This window comes from Anser cygnoides, chromosome 1 (assembly GCF_040182565.1).
Source record: "Anser cygnoides isolate HZ-2024a breed goose chromosome 1, Taihu_goose_T2T_genome, whole genome shotgun sequence".
Taxonomy (NCBI): domain Eukaryota; kingdom Metazoa; phylum Chordata; class Aves; order Anseriformes; family Anatidae; genus Anser; species Anser cygnoides.
In genome coordinates, this window is record NC_089873.1 from 33,252,622 (window position 1) to 33,271,034 (window position 18,413).

At 39.9% G+C, this 18,413-nt stretch overlaps 1 protein-coding gene across 10 annotated transcripts in view; it reads left to right on the top strand.

Annotated features, from left to right (window-relative positions):
• The window catches only part of TMEM117 (transmembrane protein 117), a 221,893-nt gene that overhangs the window by 175,389 nt on the left and 28,091 nt on the right, over positions 1-18,413 (top strand). For all 10 annotated transcript variants that reach the window (XM_013199123.3, XM_013199134.3, XM_048065975.2 and 7 more), the window contains one exon: positions 940-1,099. In XM_013199123.3, the coding sequence (XP_013054577.3) occupies positions 940-1,099 (160 nt within the window). The remainder of the gene's footprint in view (positions 1-939; positions 1,100-18,413) is intronic.

Genomic DNA, 18,413 nt, shown 5'->3' on the forward strand with positions numbered 1-18,413 from the left:
ATGTTGATATGCCTCTATTATAGCATGGGTCTGCTGGCAGCTCCAGCTACTGGGAGAAGCCTTGCTCCCCCTCAAATTACCAGCTAAATATTCCTGCTTCCATGGAGCCAGGAATTCAATCAGTTATCACTGCTGGCTGAAAGATACCACCAAAGTGCTGCTGGAAATGGTGCAGAACTATTTTGGGAGGATAGCTCAGAAAGATTTTTATGTAAATACCCTATCACAGAATTGCATGAAGTAGTCAAATGTGTCTTCTGGAATTCTCGTATCATTCATATGCAGGCATTATTGCTTTTGTAATTCACTCTTCACTGACTTCTCAGAAATGCTGTAAGATGTGTCGAAAACTTGTGCAAAGGACATCCTAGGAGATACAAAGTGAAATCTTTCTACAACCTACAGAACATACTAAAGATTAATTTAGTGCAATGAAAATTTCTTTCATGCAGATGTGTTTTTATATAATAATCAGCTGTCACAATTAGTGTCCTATAGTTCCTACTGCTGAGAAAAAAATTTCCTAGGTGCTAATGTCCTTAGTGCCTCAGGAAATGTTCCCTCAAATTGTTCATTTGGATTTGGCATAGATTATACGGTCTTTGGTACATTATTATAGCTTAATTGTATTTTATTTTACTTAATTGGTTTGCATCATAAATGAGAAATGTGGAACGAAGAACAGGAGTGATATATTCCACCCTAATTTTGCAACATGTTTAGTGCTAGCTACTAAATTTCTTTTTACTAAGGGAAGAGCTGACTGCCTTCCTATTTTGAATTACATGATTTGTTTGTACACTTAGTTTTCTTCAATCTCTTTTCATCGGTGCAAAAGTACTGATAAAGCACTAGCTGACCGCTAGAAGATAGATAAAATAGAATGATGTATCTTCATTACTATCCTATTCTCTCTGAACTATTTTTTTTCCCTTACAGGACGGTTCTATTTACCCTGACCTCTGTAGTTGTGCTTGTCATCACTACTGACTGGATCAGCTGGGACAAGCTGAATCGTGGATTTCTGCCAAGTGATGAGGTCTCAAGAGCATTCTTGGCTTCTTTCATCTTGGTGTTTGACCTTCTTATTGTCATGCAGGTACGCTCTCCTAATGTTCCATTCAAGCTGCTGAGGCTGCCTACTCCTCTATTTCCACTAGAGCAAAAGGTGTCTTGCTAAGACTACAGGAAGGCAAATGAATGTTTTGTTAGCAATCAGTGTTAGTGGAGGCATTTTATAGCATCATTCTTAGTGACTTTCAAAAAACCTGTTGGCCTTTTATTGTGAAAACATTGTCGATTTTCTTTTCTTAGATTACCAGATAGGAACTTCCCAAATTAGAAAAAGAAACAGAAGTTAGTTGTTGTGTAAATTCAAAGCTTTTTTTTAGGAGGGTGAGAGAAATATGGCCCAAGAAATACTTCCACATTTCAAGTATTTACAGTATTAGGTATACATTCATTATAGCATTTTAATAGATAAATATTAATATTTGCTATTAAGATTCTACTTTCCACTTTCACTAGAACATTTCTTTACTTTCTTGGATGGCAGGTACTTGTACTGTAGTGTCTTCTGACAGTGCGGGTAGCGAGGGAGATAATTCCCTGTAGTCTGCACGATGTCTACTCCTTTGAATCTAGCTGTTAAAAAAGAAATCTGGGTCACAATTATGTGGCCAGAAACTTCCTTCATACAATGCTGTGCCCTACCCCGTGCATTTGTCTGTGGTCTGAGCCTTGTGTGAGTAACTCACCCGATGTCTTGTGAAGAATTGGGTCATTTGGGCCGAAGCAAGGGAAAGGAATGTCAAGGACCTGAGTGACTTTTGCTATTAGTCCTGGGCACGTTAGACTGTTAAACTCTGGGCACGTTAGACTGTTAAACTGAAGTTTAGCAAAGAATTTGAGAACTGATGGGTCCTTTCTCTCCAGTGTATTATTACCTAACCCTGCCAGTAAAGACCGTTTCTGAGACACTTAGTTCTCTTTAATGAGATATCTATTGCTTGAGTGATTATCATAGAGGTGACACTGTGGTGGCACTCAGAATTTATCACCGCTGTGCTAGGACATTACAGCTATAGAAAGTCCTACAGTTCAGTTTTATTTCCCAGTGTCCACCATCGTTCAGCACTCGCTGATGTTCATGGTTAGGGCAGCAAGGGTGGGAAATGGAATTCAGTTTCAGTTTCTAGTTTTCTGCTGCTTTCTTTTCTCTCTCTCTGTATTTTACATTTTGTTTGCTCTTTCAAAAAGATTCAAGGGAATGTATAATAAATGATTGTACTTCATAGTGCTGTAATGAAAGCGTGAATGAAAATGCATGATGTATCAAGCCGTACTGAATTTGATATTGTATGCCATGTAGAGAAACAGACTTGTCTTGATACCAAATAATTATTAAGTCATCCTTCTGACTTTGAAAAGTGAAGTTCCACTACTTCAACCTTGGAGTTGCTGAATATAGGGAATTTTATTTGATACAGCCTGTCCTGAGTACTATTTCATATTTTTACAACAACAAAGTGAGAGGTTCTTTTTAATTGCATTTTTGACTGATGATTGTGGGATGGACTTATTTATTTATTTAAAGTTATTTATTTGGAACGCGCAACGAAGTTGGCATGTTTATTTACAGTGTAGTTCTAGCATCATTGCAGTTCTGCAATAAAGTCAGGTTGAGACAGCAGAGTATTAAATCACAAGTGAAAATGATCAGGATCATGATCCTTTGACAGAAGCATGCTTTAGAATTAAACATTTCCAGAAATTCTGTTTTATAGTGTTGTCTGTTTCCAGATATTTTTCAGACTTACTGAGCTTTAACAGCAAACAGGTAAAATTAGCTCCTCTCCCTGCACCCCCCAAAAAAAATATATTCTTGGCATTAAGTGGTACAATTTCTGTTTGAGGCTATGTTAACCAAAATCACAAATGAATTTTCATCTAGCTTTTGAGTACAAACATTTTCTGTCAATTTGAATGGTAGCATTAATACTGTAAATGTGACAGTTTAGCAGCAAGAGAAAACCAATGGAATTTGGAAATCCATTCTCAATGCTGTGAAAAATAATCACATAACTGTAGAGGGGACAGCTTTGCCTGCTTAGTATCATTAGCATTTGATATTTATCTAGGTCCCCTGTACAGCATAAACAAACAAAAATAGAAATAAAGGACCAAGTTGTCCCTGCCCTGAAGGGCTACCTTTTTTTTTTTCAATTAGACATAAGCCAGGCAGACAAGTGAAGAGAACACAGACAGATGAACCTTGTACAGACAGTTATACATGAGTGATGCTTAAGGGTACATGCACTTTTTACCTTTGGTTTCCATCCTGCAACAAACTCTGTCTGCCTCCCAGCCTCACTCTCCTTTTAATGTGGAAAGGCTCCTTCAGTCTGAGTGATAAATGGGATATTCAGGGGACAAGTCAGGGAGACGAGCACAGATGAGATACAGAGAAGGCAGAGACTTGTGACTGAAATGTAAATGTGAAAGTTATGACAATAAAGATATTAAAGCAACCTTAGAAAATGAATCATAGAGAAGGCTGCAGGACTACAACAGGACCTCATGGACAATGTGCCTAGCTTTTGACTCAGGCCATGTTCCCATTTCTTCTGCCGATCTTGCTGTGACACGTCACTTCATATCCACCCTCCTTGGAACAAAGAAAAAGTGACCTTGACTACCTGTTTTAGATGTCTGCTGTGTACACATCTTCACCTCATTTTAATCAGTGTGTCTTTATAGTCGATGGACAGATTGAAGTATAGCTGAAGTGCCTGTAAACATCTACAGTAGCCTGAGATGCCACAGGCCCTAGAAGTGCAAGTTTCCCTCCACCAAGGACGTGCAGACCCAACGTGACAAGCTCAGAAGAACCATCCCTTAAGCCAGATGCAGAAGAAATGTCGTGAGGGTGGCATGGCTTCAGTCCAGAGCTGCAGATCTGCAAGGCTCCTTCTCAGCTATTTTCACAGCTGGTCAAAGGGAACCTTTTTTTTTTTTTTTGCTAGTGTTTTTTTCAGGAGACCTTCAGACTGTTCTGACTTTCACAGGTAGGGTGATCACCACTTCTCCCACTGCTGGCTGGCTGCAGTGTGAAAGTTTCACAGGGTCTAGGACAGCATATCAGAGATAATACACATTCTAGGGTGTTTGAGAAGCAGTGCTGTGGTCTCCATTCCAGTGGATGATTGCCAGGACGTTTTATCCAATGAAAAGACAAAGACTGCTTATTTTAAAATAGATTGCATATTTTCTCTCAGAGAAACAACAGATCAAATTCAGTCCAGTGCAGCTGAGCATCAGTTTTAAGGGATGTGTTTGCTTGTAGTAAGAAAGAAATAGCCCTACAAGGTTGTTTTTATTTATTAATTTTATTTTCCACAGTATGAAAGTGATGAAGGATAGGCATATTCACGTGTTGAATTGTGCGTGCCCTGATCATAGAGATGCTGAGACACCAATATCTGTATATTTCTGGCATGTATAGCATTCACTGCTGTACAGGGGCATCATATATTTTCAGCCTTAGTTTCAGACCGAGTGCAAGACCATGCATATTAAAGCTGGATATGTAATAATGCTATTATCATGTATTAGAACTTTTACTATTTTAAGGAAAAAAAAAAAACACATTTTTTACATCCATATGTAATGGAAAAGCTGTTAACTAAAAGAGCGAGTATGAAAAATGAATCTATAATCCTACATTCCACATCTGAGCAAGTAGACAGCAGATCATGCAATAGCCTATGTACTACCTTGTGGTTGTTGTTGTTTTGTTTTGTGTTTTTTCTAGTGCCATTTTTCTTAGTAAGTTTGCTAATGGGTAGGAGCCTGCGCTGGCTGGATTATTAAATCTCATGGGTCCAGGGGTGATGGATTGTTTCATTCCCATAGTGTCTTTTGTGAGCGTTTACAGTTTTTTTCAGACTTCTGAGAGATCATAGAGTTTTTCAGCATCTCTGTGGAGCTGCACATTGTAGTGTAGTGTAAATCCTTTAGTGTAAATTCTTGCCATTCTTATGATTTACTGCAACTTTTTATCTGATGGTACAGTCAAATGCAATGTCTAAGTGATCTAAAATCTACCTAAGAATAAGCCAGGCACTGCTTATGGCTATGATTCTTTGAGAAATCTCTTACTTCTGCATCCAAAACCAGACTAGCAACGTAATCCCATTAATACTGAATGGGAATAAAGTTGTGAATAGGGAGAATAGATTTTTGCCCTTCTGGATAACTTTAAAGAAAGTAAGGTCAAAGAGAGTTGGGTAATTAACAACATTTCTTATGATTGGTGCTGGATCTCTCCTTATGTGGTGTTAGCATATCAGCAGATGGAAAAAAATAATAATAATAACCCATTTCCAAATGCATTTTTCATAATATTTTTGTATGTAAATTACTGGAACATGTAGCTGTAGACCACTCCTAGCTACTGCACTTAAAAAGCAACATATTTCATGGGTAGCCTGTCAGTTTTGTTGTGTTTTATGGTGTTTTGTTTTCCTGCAGAACATCTGGTCTTCTATCTTTGGTAGAGTATTCATAAGAGAATTAGAAGGTTAGCAGAAGAAAAACAGTCCTTAAGCTCTTCTTTGTGTTTTTTGTTGTTGTTTGTTGTTGGTGTTTTTGTTGTTTTTTTCTCCTAGTTCTTTATTTCCATAAAAAAGAAGTCGTTAATTTATCTACTTTGTAATGTTAATTATGTATTGTATATGTTTAACACAGAAACTTTAGCAGCAAAATGGAACAGACACTGTTCTTGTTAACAGATGTATAAAGCAGGGACAGATCCATTTATTTCAAGTTATCCTATTTTTACACTGGTGGACAAGATGTTTTGATTAAAATCTAGTGCAATGTGAGTACATTAAAAAACAAACAACATCGAGTGCATACAAAGAGGTATAACTTCCTCAAATAAAGCAGAAATAGTCTTGTCTACACAAACTGGGTAAAACTTGACTTTTAGAGGGTTTTTTGGTTTTGGTTTTGGTTTTAGAAAATCTATTTAACTTTGCAAACCTAATTTGTTTGTAACTTTTAACTGGCTTTACACTCAGAAATTTGACAGAATTAATTTACATTTTTGCAAATGAGAGGAGAGTACTGATTTACACTTTAAACAGAATACATAGGTATAGTAGGCTTTCTTTGAAGCAGCTAAGCAATATATGATTTTGTGTTCATAGACAAAACAAGATGAACAAAATAATTTGTCATTCCTGTCAGAATAGATCCTCCCAGCTGTACATTTGATTCAAGAGTGATATATAAATTTCCTTGTTTCCTAACAAGCAACAGCAAAAACTACCGACCAATAGTTTGTTCACACAGAAGTTAACAAACTTTGAATGAACAGCTCAGAAAAAAAGATTAACCCTTTTGTCAGCCTGCCTTCAATATGTTTCTTTCTCAATTTACGTGCTGTTTGGTTGGAGCTGGTTTCTGCAAGGGTCCTCTAAATGTCTCCCATTCATTATGAAAACTTCTGAAGTGAGTACTTGGATATCTGAGTAGTTTCCTTCATACCTGTGCTGGGGTTTGTAACATTTGCAAACACAGAAATAAAATAAAAATCAAAACCCATAAGAAAACTTCTGTGTTAGTGAAGTTACCAAACAATTTGTACATCATTATGTTTTCTATTCATTTACTACTTGCCCTTTCAAGACAGTAATCAAGACAGAAGGGCAGGTGACCAATGGCAGGTGTTTCAAAGGAGCCAGGATAGATGGAAATTTACCTTTGATAAAACCAACAGCAGATCAAGTTCCTTTACTGGAATCTCTAGCCATTGCCAGGTAGCAGGATTTCACAGAGAGGAGCCATATAGCCATATACCTTGAACTGTTTTTTTCTGATATTACGTAGAGTGTTTCATTCCACTCAGAGTACGCTGCTTTTCACTAGCCAATTTTAGACATGCCTGTCAAACAGCATTACAAAAATGGGTGAGTATTTTAAACAATTTATATTGAGCTAATCGGGCAATTTTTGCTGAAGACCCCTGTGGTGAGGGCTGGGTCTACAGTGCTTTACCTCTCATGGCCTGCGGGGAAAGAAAAGGGGACAAGTTGATGCGGGGTAATTGTGAGAGCATCCTTTCTGCAGAAAGTCACAGTTTCCGTCCTGCAAAGTCTCCTGCATAGGAAAGACTTCCCCCTCTTCTTATATCCTTTCTACATCCTCATCATTCTTTGGATCGTGCAAATATTCTTTAGTATCAATGATATAAAATATTCAAAAATAGCCATGAAAAATGAAAGTGAATTAGGACTAGATGGGAACAACTCTTAATCTACAGATTTACTTTGTTTACACTTAATACAAGTTCAAATGACAGATCTGAGTACATTCCTAAGCACTGTCCAACAGAGATGATAACATTTCTCATGGCGTCGTTGGCACCATGACATTTCTTTCTGCTGGTTCAAAGGCCTTGCTTATCCTAGAAATGATGCTGTTCCTGAATATGCCTCCACAGTTGCTAGTCTTACATTTATATCTGCATTGAATTTCTTGGTCCCAAAGTGCTTTGTTTTATTTCGCTGAGAGTCAGTGGTTTTTGGGGTGGTCAAGTATTGCTTCTTTTTGTTTTGGACGCAGCTCTCCTGAGCTTCTCTTTCTCCCCATCAGACTTCTGTTTCCTCTTAGCTTTCCTGTATCTTCTCTCTGTAACTGGTATCAAGGGAGTGGTTTATTTCCTGGCTATCCTGTACTGACAGGGACAAGTTCGTGGACCAGAAATGGTCTATTTGACTGCTCAGGAACAGCAACTAAAAATGGAGTCCCAGCGAGTGAAGCTGTCCCTTTCTTGGCAGGCACATGAATACATACCAAAGCAGTCTCAGAGTTACCTGTGCATGAAACCTCCATACCTCTTCCCATCCGCTTCTTTATGTTACCATTTTCTGTGGACAAAGCAAAACTAATGGAAATGTACTGTATTTGTAGACTGAATAATAATATATTGCATTTTAAATACACTACTTTTATTTTGAAGAGGAAACACCTTTGATGTGAATGTATGCAGTGCTTATGTAAAAGGGTGATGAGGAGATGGGGAAAGTGCTGCACTGTTTTGTGTAATTATAACCCAGAAGTTTCCATTGAAATATTTTCAAGATCCTGGCGGGTGTGTAAATTCCCTTTGAACGTCCCTGAAACATTCCTTTGACCCCTTCCCAGACCTCATTATAAAGTCTAATCTATTTCTTCAGATCTTTCAGTTACTCTGGGACTAAGAAAATGATAAGTAAAATCATTCACCTCTTAGAAAAGGTGGGCGTCTGTTTGTCCGTGATTGCACAGTACACACCCTGCCTTTTTAATGAGCTGTCTGGTTTATGCCGCAGTGTTTTCATTCTGTGCTTGTCTAGTTTGATAACCGGCACCATCATTTTATGCTGTGGATTTTGTCAAACAAGACATGCAAAGTACAATATTTTTAAGTACATTTCCTCCTTTGGGCTGCTTGAGGATGGTTAAATCTTACTTGGACATATTATATTTGTCTCAGAAATTATAGATGCAATTTGAGAGTTTACTTCAACTGCTGTAATTTGTATTTGTGCTGCCCTGAATCCTATCATGCCAATCTATAGCAGCTGAGGGCTGGGTCCTTTTTTTAGCTCTGTGACTCAGTTCCTCATTTGCTGGAAAGGAACAACTGTAGTTCTTTTCTTTCACTAGTTGACTGATTGTCTGCTTAGCCCCTAAGGTGCTCAGAGAAAGATGCTGTCTGACTTGGTACAGCTTCTAGCATAATCAGGCACCAGTCCCAGCTGGAGCCTCTTGGCTCTGAGATGACTACACAGAAAACGAATTAGCTCAAAAAGCTTCTCATTTGTCACAGTCGCTCCCTTTTACCCTGACAATGGGTATGTGCCATACATGTGACACTGAGGCCTTTCTTTCACAGTTCAGGTATTTGCCCGACATAATGAAGCAGTTCTCCAAAAGCAGACAGCATTTTCATGCACTGCCCCCTGAAAATGCCATATCCAGCCCAAATGTACCAAAAAAAAAAAGATGAATTCTAGGAACAAGAAAAGCTGGAGATTGTTTGCAATTCTTTTGCAGCAGTATTCCCATCTTCAGTTGTGAAGACTCTTGTCTCAGATTCTACTGTAATGAATGTGTGATAGGCTTTGTTGTTGTAGGGTGTATGTCCAATGAGCATTGCATTGCTTAATATTATGTTGCAGCAGTATATGTTGATATAACAGTAATGATGACATTCAGATAAATTTCAATGCTCCACAGCAATGCTCACGAATGACCAGAAGTCTGCTTTGTACTGAGCCGTGTTACACAGGTTTTTATCTCAGAGTGAAAAATCTGAGATGAGACTGAACCGGTTCAGCTGTTCTTTAAGTAATAGAACTGCATGCAATTTGTAAATGCAACCATGTGAGTCAAAGAAAAAAAAATAAAGACAAATCTCAGAAAGTCACCACTAGGGAGTTACCTTAAACCAAGTTTTATGCCTATCAATAATTCACATTTAGCGACATGGTGTACTGAATTCACAGGACTCAGTGACAGGTGGTAGCTGGGCATGCAGGTCCACTTAGCAACAGCACTGAGCTCAAGTAAAGCAAAGAAGGAAAAACCAGCTTGGTTGCTCTTAATCAAACCTTAGAGGGGAGCAGTGACAAGAATATGCCTGATCTTGGCTTAAATGCGTTATTTCTGCAGAGCTGATTGAATACCATTTGTTTATACTTCCTTAGAAAGTCTGAAGGCTGTTACATGAAACATTAACAAAAGGATATGCTTATTTTTATTGCCTTTGAGTTCTTCTAATGCATAATACAGCTGCTACTTTTTTTTTTCTATAACAAAAGGGACATATGTAGTTAATCACCGAGTGTCTTGAGATAATGAGTACATTAGGTATTTTTGCATCTGTTTGAATCAGACTTTATTGTACTCATCAATAGGTAATTTCACTCTCACATGTATAGAGGAGAGGAAGTTCTCCCTAGTCCCTTCTAATGATTTTAAGTTATAGTTGCTGTGGTTTCTGACTTTGAACTAACATTTAATTACTCAGCTGTATTGTGTTTGGAGCCATGTCCCTGTGGGTCATAGGTATTGTACAAGTGTGGCCTTAATTCAATAAAGCTTCTAGTCTCCTCCAGGCCAGAAACTAAAAATTTGTTATTTTCTGGAATATGACTGCTTGTCTGGTTGTCCTGTACTGCTCATTAGGGAGAGGAGATTCCCCAGCACGACACTGTGTGCTGTAGATGTCTTAACTCATTGCCACTATTGTTGAAATGGTACAAACACAGATTAAAAAAAAAAAAAAGATGTTAAACAAACTGGGAAAGAGCTATATTTTTCACTTCTCTTCCCCAACACTTGTTCAACTGCTGCAATAGCAGATAATGCTGACCTTGTCTTGATAGTAGGCACTATCCATCCTTAACCAACACAGCATGGTTGTCAGAGCCTTGGCACTCACTTACACTAAGGACAGAATCCATTTGTCCCTGGTCAAAGAGTCACTGTCAGGAAGGTAATCCATGTCCTAAAGCAGCAGGTTGCCAGTTTGAAGTGCCCATCAGTTCTGGAGGAGCTCATCAGTCAGCTGCAGCTCCGTGCCCAGCCAACTCCAGCCTGAACCAGCTGTTTGCAAACAGTTCCCTGTCCTGAGGAAAGACAGTGGTGGTAGCCCTGCTCGATCCCTCAAAATGTTCTCATTATCCTGAGGTTAATGGATCATGCCATTCCCTCGTGTCCTATTGCTGGTCACCAGAAGTAAGAGATCAGTGTTTGCCTCTCAGTACCCTCTCTTCAGCTGCTCCTCATACATCTTGCCTTCTAGGCCCTTCACCGTCTTTGTAACCCTCCTTTGGACACTCTCTGATAATTCTGTGTCAATATAAGACAGACCTGAGGGAACGGCATGGAGCTGGGACAGGGGAGGGTCAGGCTGGGTGTTAGGGAAAGGTTCTGCACCCAGAGGGTGGTCGGGCACTGGGACAGGCTGCCCAGGGCAGTGGTCATGGCACTGAGCCTGCTGGAGTCCAAGAAGTATTTGGACAACACTCACAGACATAGGGTCTGATTTTGTGATGGGCCTGCTTGAAGCCAGGAGTTAGACTCAGTGGTCCTTGTGGGTCCCTTCCAACTCAGGACATTCTGTGATTCTGTGATTCTCTGAAAATTGCTTAATAGCAGGTGAAAAGCAGCTCTGCCAGGTTTGGGACACCGAAACCAAGTAAGCACCCTATCCAAAGAATGGGCTCTGCCCGTAGTGTCTGTGCCGCTCAGTGCTGCCAGCTGGAGGGAGCAATTTTGGCTGGCATCTTCAAGAAGGTGCCTTCTTGAATCTTTTGAACTGTTTGAATCCTTCCAGAATCCTTGAACTCTTGAATCCTGCCCTGGCCAGTTCTGTTTCCATCCCTTCCTCAACGACCTTAGAAGCTTACAGAGCACTGTGCTTGTCAGTGCATTTATGGCCTGCACACCTGCCAGCATGGTTACATGATACAGTAACCCAGAACACAGCACTGTAGCTGTTCTGGCTGGTACAGGTCATTTTGGACAGTGATCTAGACCTCAGGAAGAGGTTCTTCACTGAGAGGGCTGTTGCGCACTGGAACAGTCTCCCCAGGGAAGTAGTCACTGCACCAAGCCTGTTGGAGCTTAAGAAGCGTTTGCACTGTGCATGTAGTCACATGGTCTGAATTTTTGGGTTGACCTGTGTGGTGCCGGGAGTTGGACTCGATGATCCTTGTGGGTCCCTTCCAACTCAGGATATTCTATGATTCTATGTGATTTTATTTCATCTTTTAGGAGAGACATTCCAGCTCTTCCTTTCATACAAAATCATCTTCGATTTCACTCGCCCTCAGCTCTCAGTGAGTTCTGCTATCATGTGGTTTCCCACATCAGGTAATACACGAGGAATTAAATGAGGGAAATGTGTGGCTAGGTAATCCATTATATCGCCTGTAGATGAAAATAAGAAAATGGTGTACATCTCTTTCTAATGTATCTTGGTGTGTATTTAAGAATATAATCTTATAATCCTTCTTGGATGGCTCTTTGCTTTTAGTTTCTCTCAGGTGGTCTTTGAGTTTACCTATATACAATACACAGCAGACATTAGGTTTATGATTAAATTTGATTCCACTTCAGAACTGTATGCCCAAAGCAGAGAAATAATCCCCAACAACATCAGTGCTACCATGTACAACATACCACTCACTTAGGGATGGGTGGCAGAACAGAAGTGACCTGCTTTGTCAGGCAGGCCACGTTAGAGGAAGCAAAAGGGACTGCTTGTGGTCCCGTCTGAAGCCCACAAGAGTACTTTTTGATGACTTTGCTTCAGCCTGTTTTCTATGGACTGTTGGAAAAGGCTGCTCTGACCATCCAGACTGTCCCACAGCGTTTCTGGTGGCCGACAGCTTTGTGCTGCATCAGTCACTGGTGGCTGCTGCCTCCGAGCGTGTTCCCTTGGCTGCACACTGGTACTTTTGTCCTGACCTTAAGTTGCGAAGCAACAGCTACATCTTCTGAATGAATGCTAAATACCCTTGGGGATGTTCCTGGCATCTGGGCCAAACAATTACTGCACTAATCTAAATTATACAAACTTCTACTATTCCTCAAGGTCAGGCTGCAAAGATTTGCATATCTAGACAAAGTGTTCCGTATACAGGGGATGAGACAAAGGAAAGCGTCACACAAACAAGCCTAACATCAGAAACAAGCAGATGATAATTTAAGCAGACACAAATACAGTTGTACCTAAAAAATGATGTTAAAAATGAGACAGCACTACTGAGGCTGCCGAGTCATGCATGCAGAAGTTATGAAATGCCAGGATTAAGGTCGCTGGCATAAACTTCTCACCTCCATTGTACGTATACACTTTGATACAATCTTTAATTATCTGTTCGCACCCATTTCTCCACAGGACCTCTGTCTCACAGGCTGCACTAGATGAATAGTGTTCACTTAACAAGAAGCTATTCAGTGTTTTGTTTTATCCTTTTTGTTCAGTGTGTGGCCCCAGGCCTTACTTGCTGCACACTATTGAAACCTTGATATGAAGATGGAATCATTCATTTCCTCATGGGCTTTTTTTGTGGCACTCATCGCTGCAGTTCCTAAGGGCTTTTCAGGCATTAATGTATTTATCTTCACAATAGCCTTCACAACAGGAGCATTATTGTCCGTTATTGTCCACATTTCATACTAAGGCACAAAGACATTAAAGTCAAAGGGTCCCTAATTTGAGATGTCTGAGGACATTATTATGAAAATTTATATTATTACCCATCTTTTAGCTGAACAGTTAGCTAATTGGGGAGAAGAGTCTAGTATATTATTTCATTAGGAGTAGACAGAGCCACATATTTATTTGGTGTAATCTTATTTATTATTATCCTGACAGCCTTATTTCCCTCATAGAAATCAAATGGTTGTAGAAGCAGTTTCTTTGCTTGTTCTGAGTGATGGCTATGACTCTGTCATATATTTTGTCTCCATAAAAAAAGAAAAAAAAAAGGTTATTTTTTACACTCATCTTAAAGAAGTACAGGCAGCCCTCTACTAGGCACTACAGGACTCTTACTATCCCTACAGGTATTTTGTCAACCCTTCCTCATCTCCCCAGTGGCAATATATTCAGGTCGAGCTCTGATTGATGTCAATAACAGCCATGACACTTGTCACTTGAAGAAAACTAAGCTTTGGGTGGGTTTTTGAGCCTATCACACTGGGGAAAAAAATAATAATAACTGCCTAGTTTGGTTTTAGAAATTTACTTAGTATCTAAGAGAAAAAATCAGTTCTTTCTGGCAGTGGTGACTCCCATAACAACTGGTGAAAGTTTCACATCTACTGTTGTTTCTTGCATATGTACTCTGCTTTCCCAGCTTCTGTAGCGGTTGCAGAGTGCAAAACTACTGGGGTCTATTCCATAATATCTGTTCCCACCTTGTAATCACAGCAGTTAGATCCTCTTTAATGAAAAAGGGTTATGTCCCCTGGAGCAAACAGTGTGACCATGTACCTATGTAAGGATCATGTGCGCGCGCACACACACACACACACACACACACAGAGTACAGATAACCTTAGCTTGCCATTTCCTAGTTCATGAGTCTTTACCATTGAAATGTCCAGACAGTTCCTATAATGCAGGCCTTTCTGTGCACATAATTCCTTCAGGTTTCACAAAAAGATAGGATCCTCAAAGTGAAAAGTCTACCATACAAATGCAACGTGTCTTATCTTTGTACTGGAATGGCTAGCTCCCCTGCACAGATGTTTGCTGTGTAAACTACCCAGTAATGGCAGCATATCTCTTTTTCCCTTCCTATAAGCCTCCTTCAAAAAAAGAGGAGACACATTGCCTCTGGGCTTCACATCAGTTTGTTGAAAGCAAAGGTTGACGGTAACTGTAGTGACGGTGACCATACCAACCTCCAGAGCCAAAGGAACATGGACTCTTTCTGCCCATTTCCCCAAACATGGCTTTTTCCTTCCTAGCAATTCCAAGCCTTCTCTCCCAGTGTCGCTGTCAACCCCCATCCTGGATCTTCCCCATCCCTGGTTCTGTGACTTCTCCCACTGCCTTTATCCGGTTCCAGTTTTCAGTCTGTGAGTCTCTCATTTCTAGTCTTCCTATTCAATAAATCCTAGTTTTTCACCCTGAGATGTTTGCCCAAATCAAAACCTCTCCCCTCCTCACGATTCTTTCTAACATGCCACCCTCTGCCCTGATTCAAGCCATTCCCCTCCTCCTGCTCTCTTTGTGCAGCAAATTCCAATTTTCCTATCAAACCTCTCTCTTTGCTCTCATTTCCCTTCACAGAATGTCCCAGGGGAGCATAGCCCCCTGTCACACAGATGTACCGGGCCTGGTGCTTGGTCTCTTGGAGAGCTGGTGGGGAGGGAGAAGAGAGTGCTTGGGGTCACAGCGGCCCTGCTTGGCTCAGACCCAGCGTTCAGAGCCCTCCTATCCCCATCCTCCCTTGTGCACTCAGCTCCAGTTCCCTGGCTCCATCTACATTCAGAGTGTTTGGGATTGGTAATTACAGGAAAACTGTCTCCCAGTTTTCAGCTGATATAGTGGGGGTGGCTCAGTGCCTCTTTGAGAGCAGCTCCATGTCCTGCCACAAGCAACAGTGGTGGGGTGGGAGGCAAAGGGGAGATAGAGGATGCTCTGTCTCTCTTATAAGAGTGGCAGTTCCGTAGTTTGATAAGCTCTGGGAGCTGAGAGACACTTAGGCACACTGAGTGATGCGCTGTTTGTACAGATACTTCTTCCTGAACCTTTCACTAAACTCTCACAAGTGTGAAAGCTTAGACTTTGAAGAGGCACCTCAAACTCTTCCAGTTTGTGGCACGTATTCACAGGGAAGCAGAAGGTACATCTCTGACACAAAATTACTCCCTTGCTAAGCTCTACAGCTTTGCTTCAAAGTATAAGGCTTTTCTACAGTTAGGCAAAGAAGTTTATTTTCTCTTGGTCTGGCTCTCAGGAATGTTTAAATGATGTTAGCTGAAAATGTCAAAACCCTAAAACAAAAACATAGACACAAACAGAGAGAAAAAAAAAAAAAAACAGCCTGAGGCAGACACCTGGCATGGAGTATGTTCAACCCAAGCAGTTAAATTTAGAAAAGATATAAGAAAATGAAATCGGTATTTTGTACACAGACATACTTGAACATAAGCAGAGTTGTGATTTCTATCTGTTCTGTATGGCACCTGTCCCAGTGGCAACTGGGTGCTCTTATCATATAAATTGTATGAATTCCTCTAGTGCCATTTCAATAGTAAAATATAAACTCAAAAAGCTCTCCTGTTCTACTGCACTTTGTTGTGTTTCTTCTTTTTGCACTTAGAAATTGCCCCCAAGGATGGGGAAGGGAGAGAATGGTCAGGGTATGCCACAAGAAACTTTCTTGCTCTTTCTCCCTGTGCTTGGGAGGGACTGGTAGGAAAAGCAGCCTGCGTGTGTGGAGCACTCTCCACCCTTGTCACCTGCTGAGTTTCAGGAGATCAGCATAGGCGAGGCTCTTCCCAGAGCTGTGCTCCAGCACCTTGGCACTGTTTTCAGCCCTTGTGCTCAGGCTGTGGCTCCAACTTGACAGGGCTATATTGGTTTGAAGGCAAGATGCCTGGTTCATCCTGGTGACCCTCAGAGTTACAGCTGAGTTGTTAGGTAGCCTCTTCTACGTCATCATTTCTCAACCCCATTTTCATTATTATAGCAATAATGCAGTTCTTTACCTAGGCATAGGACTTGTAAGTATAAGCAACTTTGAACACTGAAATTATCTGAAAAAAAAAATATATATATATATATGTTTTCATTCCGCATTTGCACAGTGTGTCCCATTACAAATAGACACAATTTTGATCTTTGTTGCTTAAGGAACACCTCAGTGAGTATTGCTAAAACAGCTACCTGCCAGGACAATATTATCTATAAAATGTAATTATTTACTCTATCTGTTACCAGTATTCTTAGTTTATAAGACACAAATTGCCATTGGAAATGCAGAACAGTAGTGAGAGTCTTAAAAGATAATAGTTACACAACAGACTCCCTTGAGGAATGGATAACCATGTATGTATATTCATGCTGAACCACACTGGCATACAGGCTACCTTGGCCTCCAAATTCTTTGTCAAAAACAAATAAAATTATTAATGCATTTTAAAGGGAAATTACTATTTGTATAACATTAAACTCAGGATGAGAACATGAGTTCAGTTTTCCTTAGTAATCTATTTCAAAAGGTAAAAATAGAGATTCAGATATCAAATGTGCGATTGGTAATTGAGTTTACATCACAGAAATCAATTTTGTGTTATTTTCAGGTGCCTAGAATTTTGTCATTATTGCCAATTAAGTAGTGAAGCTTTGAAAAACTGTTTTCTTTAAAAAAAAAAAAAGTGGCTTTGATTAGTTTTATTAACTAAAAGAAGAAAAAAAAAAAAAACAGATTTCCAGATATCTAGTAAGAATTCATAAAAAACACTTAGTTCTTTAGAATTAGGCATAAGACTGTATGTACTGTATATACTTAGTTAACAAGAAATAGAGCAGCTGGTTTGTTAAATGGTTGCTACAAAATATACCAGAGTGGCACAAGTGCTATTATCTTTGTATTTTGACTCTGCAGTTAAAGCAAAAAGTTTGGCAGCCAACTGCAGAAGAACTCAGAGGGGGGATTGGGAAATGCAGATAAAATGAGTGGGGAAAAGTCATTAACAGTTTAGGAAGGAACGGTTAATTCCTACCATTTCATGGAATTTGTTATTTTGAGTTTCTTAGATGAGGCATGATCATTCAAAGTTGAGAAGTAGTTTATACTTTGTTCAACCTTTATATTGATCAAGATTACAAAAAGATAGGAAAATGTTACAGTGAGCTTTGTGTCTTCAAGCCTCTCGGATCTCCCACACTGTTACCATAGGAGCTTCTAATCTTCCACAGCTCTCGTGTGAGCCATGATTAAAAAAAATCTGTTCTGGTCAGTGGTTTTTGTAGCCCACATCAGGGGATTCTGTCTTTTGTGGATACCTGTGGTTTGCAGTGGAAACATTATCAGATGGAGCTCTCAGATCCTCTCAGCATCTGCAAGGACTGTTAGCACGGTCTTTGCCAAAGCACATCAGCATATGTTATTTTAATACCTTAGCTTTTGAATTTTTGCTTGTAGAAGCCAGTAAAATTGCTTTTAGGCCAGGCCAGAATGTTTGGCCAACCTCTGCTGTCAGGCATGCTGCTGCAGACCAATAGCCCAGTAGTCTTCAATTCCTAAATAGCACATTGCTGTAATAATAACCTGCAATGTGTTTCTAAATTGCTTCCCTACATTATACCTCTCCACCTCTGATTATAGATTCTTTGAAGTTGCAGTAATACTTGTCATACTCAGGTTTGCTCATATTTCTCATATTTCTTTCCTACTTGCATGCTTTGTAGCCATGCTTTGTACATGCAAACTGGATAAACGTCAGTAAAAGTATTCTGAGCCTGAGGAAACGTTAAAAAAAATAGTCAGAGTTTTCTTTTAAAAACATGACAGCAAGAATATTGCTTTTTGGACTCTAAGTGTTTTACGTACCTAACAACATAAAAGTTCCTGGCCAATAGCCACCAAATGGTAGTTAGCAATGCTGTAGACAAATGCCCTCACCTCCCCAAATATATTTTGTAATGCATTCCTCATACCTAAGCTGCTGCATTTAAGAGTGCATTTTTAATCTGTTCATTATTTTGGCAAATGTAGATTGCCCAGGACCCTCCAATGTATAATTATATGTTTGAATGAGCACAGCAACTTCAGTGGCAGACATTTGTTCTGTAGACGTGCTAGGAGAATTATAATTGATGCCTTTTT